We start from the raw sequence: 3,491 nt of genomic DNA, 5'->3' as shown, positions 1-3,491 counted from the left end.
TCCTCTTTTGGAAGGCCAAACAAAGTAGTTTCACTTTCACAGCGAACAATACTACAGCGAGAATCAAAGTTACGCCTTCTTTCTTTGCATAAACATTTGGGCGGTGTTATGCAAATCTTCCCACACAGTGATGTAGACATGTGGGGGCGTGTTTAAACGAGGCGTTTTAGGAGGGCGTGGACCAGTCTTAACTTTTATAAAGAATATCTCTTTGGGTTTGAGACTTTAGTCTTTGCAACTTTAGGGATCTTATCTATGCATGAACAGCTTGTAACACTCCAAAAATGAAAGGAAAATTTGAAATTGCATCATGACCCCTTTAACAAGTGTTCTCCCCCGAGTTACGTCTTCCGCCATTTTGGAGAGTAACCAAGAACGTAATCAACGTAATCAGCGTTGTTTACGTTCAGGAGGGTAAGCGCGCACATGAACGTAATTGGCGTAATCAGCGTTGTTTACGCTTAGGGTAAAGTGTGCGTATGCGTTGTGATACTCTCTAAAATGGCGGAGGACACTCGGGGGAGAATAATTGTTGAATAAAGTCGTTATTTTTGTTTTCTTTGCGCCCAAAAAGTATTCTCGTAGCTTCGCTAAATTGAAGTTGAGCCACTGATGTCACATGGACTATTTTACCAATGTCATTGCTACATTTCTGGACCTGGGAACATTACAGTTGTGTGCTGTCTACGGAGGGTCAGGGAGCTCTCAGATTCCATCAAAATATCTTAATTTGTGTTCTGAAGAAGAACGAAGGTCTTGCGGGTTTGGAACGACATGAGGGTGAGTAATTAATGACAGAATTTTCATTTTGGGGTGAACTAACCCTTTAAAGCCTGAAAGCTTTGAACATGCAAATTATTTATTCTAGTAAACTGTTTACTTGTTTCTTTGGTCATTAAGATGCATGGACAGTCTGAAATTCAGTGATTAATCAACACCATGACCTTTATTTAGGTCATAGGATGACTTTTGAGCCTTGATGTCATGCTTGCACAAAAAAGTGTGTGTGGGTGAACGTAAGAGAGACAGAGGCTCTAATGTCCTGCCTCTCATAGGTGGTGGATGGGAGTTCAATGCTCAAAAATGACAATGTTTGTGCCTATACTTCTGTATATGTCTGTGTACATAATATATCATAACTCATTCTTTCTAAACTTTAATTAATCTGTCCATCACTCCTTTTCTCTCCATATCTGCATTCGTCCAGTTCTCTGGAGGGCAGCCATTTTCTTACATAAGACAACCCTTGCCCCTAAAAAGTAAAATGTTCAAATTGAGAATATGGTGAAATAATGACAAAACTACAAAAAAAACAACAACAGTTCTTTCCCTTTGGAATGAGCAAGTTGGGAGAAAATGTGTTTGATTTTCCAGGAATAAAATGTATGCAGTGAATTCTGCAGTATATAACATAGTGAGAATCTGTTCATATTTGATTGCGTTTACATTTACGCAATAGAAGTGAATCACTATGGACAGTATCTGTGACATGCAGTCAGTTACCATAGTAAATAATTTCAACTTTAGATTGTAAAATCAAAGGAAAACAGTTTATACACTAATACTATTAGAAGACTATGAGGCAAGGCATTATACTGGAATAAGTGCCACAAGATTTAAATTCTTATGCTGGGATCACATCATGTTAGAATTACTGTAATTACGAGATAGCAACTCTTAAGATTGTAATTGGAGCTGTTCACATCCTCGACTTGAGAAATAAATGGTTTCTAAGGGAATGCTCATAATGCTGTGCTTATGTGTGCCATGGCAAATTATTTGATCGTTACATTAATCCACCTGCAATTGCGAGTTCAACAAAAATGTGAATGTTTTTTTTTTACCAGTCTTAAACTTCTTAAAATTACAGTAATGCTGTGAAACATGGATCCTGGAACATTGTTTTAATGGGATGCATATATTTTTACATCTCTTAATTTTTCTTGTGAACCATCTTTCCTCACTGCTTTTTCATCCTGTATCTCTTCTCCTTTCCATTCTCTCACTCTCCTCTCTCTCTCTCTGGTAACTATGTTGCGATCCATTCTGCAGGTATATTACAGAGTTTGTAAACCTAGGCAATGTGTCAGCTCTGCGCACATTCAGGGTGCTGAGGGCTTTGAAAACTGTTGCTGTGATCCCAGGTAAGTCCAGCCTCCATCAGGGCCAAACAGAGGGCGCTGCTCGCTGTCTCTCTTTTCACGCTCCTGTCTCTTCCTTCCTCCTCCGTTCGTTTCTCTCTCTTCTCCCGTTAGACAGGCTTTGCGTGATGTCTTCCTCCCAGTTCAGTGGTGGTGCTGGTGGTAGTGGTGTGTCGTTCGTGTTGTGGTGGTGTGTGTGTGTTGTGTCATGGTGTTTGTTCTGTGTGTGATCCTCCCTTGTTGCAGATATGTAACAGAGTTTGTGGACCTCGGGAATGTGTCAGCCCTGAGAACCTTCAGGGTTCTACGAGCTCTCAAAACTATTTCTGTCATACCAGGTGAGAACGCGTTTAAACACGAAGGCTGAGCTGCTTCCCACGCCGATGCAAACTATTATTATTACCAGTATTACTACTACTGTTATTATTTTTCTCTTAGTTTTTTTTTTCACTTGACTTGCTGTACTTTTTCAAAAGGATGTTGCTGGAAGAATACTTTCATTTCTGTTCTATTTATGTTTTAATACACAAACGATCAAAAATGGTAGCGATACATTTTTGATAGGCTTTGCAGTCTGCAGTCAAATCATGTAAAAATTATATGCCCTTCCAGTAATCTGGGATTTAAAGGTCTTTATTTATTAAAAACTGCATTTGTCAATGGCAACTTGTTATAAATGTCGGCTATTATGACGAAAAGACGTGGAAACACCTGAAATATGCATCTAGCCCTGCTGGAAAACCCATCTTAAGGTGCTAGCTGTGTTTTGTAACATGGTTACTAGTTTAGGTGGACTAACAGCTGGTGAGGACCTGACTAAGTTGGTATACCATCTTGGTCACGGGCCCTGCTGGTTAAAGGTGGTCAAGCGGGTTTATTGCTGGTCCAATATGGCTGGTCCAAAACCACTTTAAGTTGGTTTTAACTTGCACTGTAAAAAAAAATCTGTGACATTTACGGTAAAATACTGGCAGCTGTGGTTGCCAGAAGTTCACTGTAAAAAATATGGTAACAACATTTTAGGTTTTACAGACTTAACTTAAATTCACAATAAAATATCGTATTTCATTAACTGATGTAATGTTAATAAACTAACATATTGAAGTACTAAGATCTGTTTTGAACCATTGTAATGCACTGATAACCACCAAAAACAGATGGTGATGAGAAAGTCACATGATGAACTAAAGCTCATCACAAACAGCTTGTCTGCGAGCTGAGGAGGACAATACTTATATATAGAAGTTGCACAGTGTCATTCACACAAACACTAAACCCCATCATGGTGACACACGATACTGAAATAATGCAATACACATTAATTTAACAACATTAGATGTAAGATTAAAC

At 38.8% G+C, this 3,491-nt stretch overlaps 1 protein-coding gene across 1 annotated transcript in view; it reads left to right on the top strand.

The window, feature by feature from the left end:
* The window catches only part of LOC107667357 (sodium channel protein type 8 subunit alpha-like), a 76,133-nt gene that overhangs the window by 29,500 nt on the left and 43,142 nt on the right, over nt 1-3,491 (top strand). Inside the window, exon 6 of the mRNA XM_016458986.1 lies at nt 2,053-2,144. Within this exon, the coding sequence (XP_016314472.1) occupies nt 2,053-2,144 (92 nt within the window). The remainder of the gene's footprint in view (nt 1-2,052; nt 2,145-3,491) is intronic.

Source organism: Sinocyclocheilus anshuiensis, unplaced genomic scaffold (assembly GCF_001515605.1).
Source record: "Sinocyclocheilus anshuiensis isolate Anshui unplaced genomic scaffold, SAMN03320099.WGS_v1.1 scaffold964, whole genome shotgun sequence".
In the NCBI taxonomy this organism is placed as follows: domain Eukaryota; kingdom Metazoa; phylum Chordata; class Actinopteri; order Cypriniformes; family Cyprinidae; genus Sinocyclocheilus; species Sinocyclocheilus anshuiensis.
Note: the sequence above shows the minus strand (reverse complement) of the source record. Positions and strands in the feature narration are given on the sequence as shown.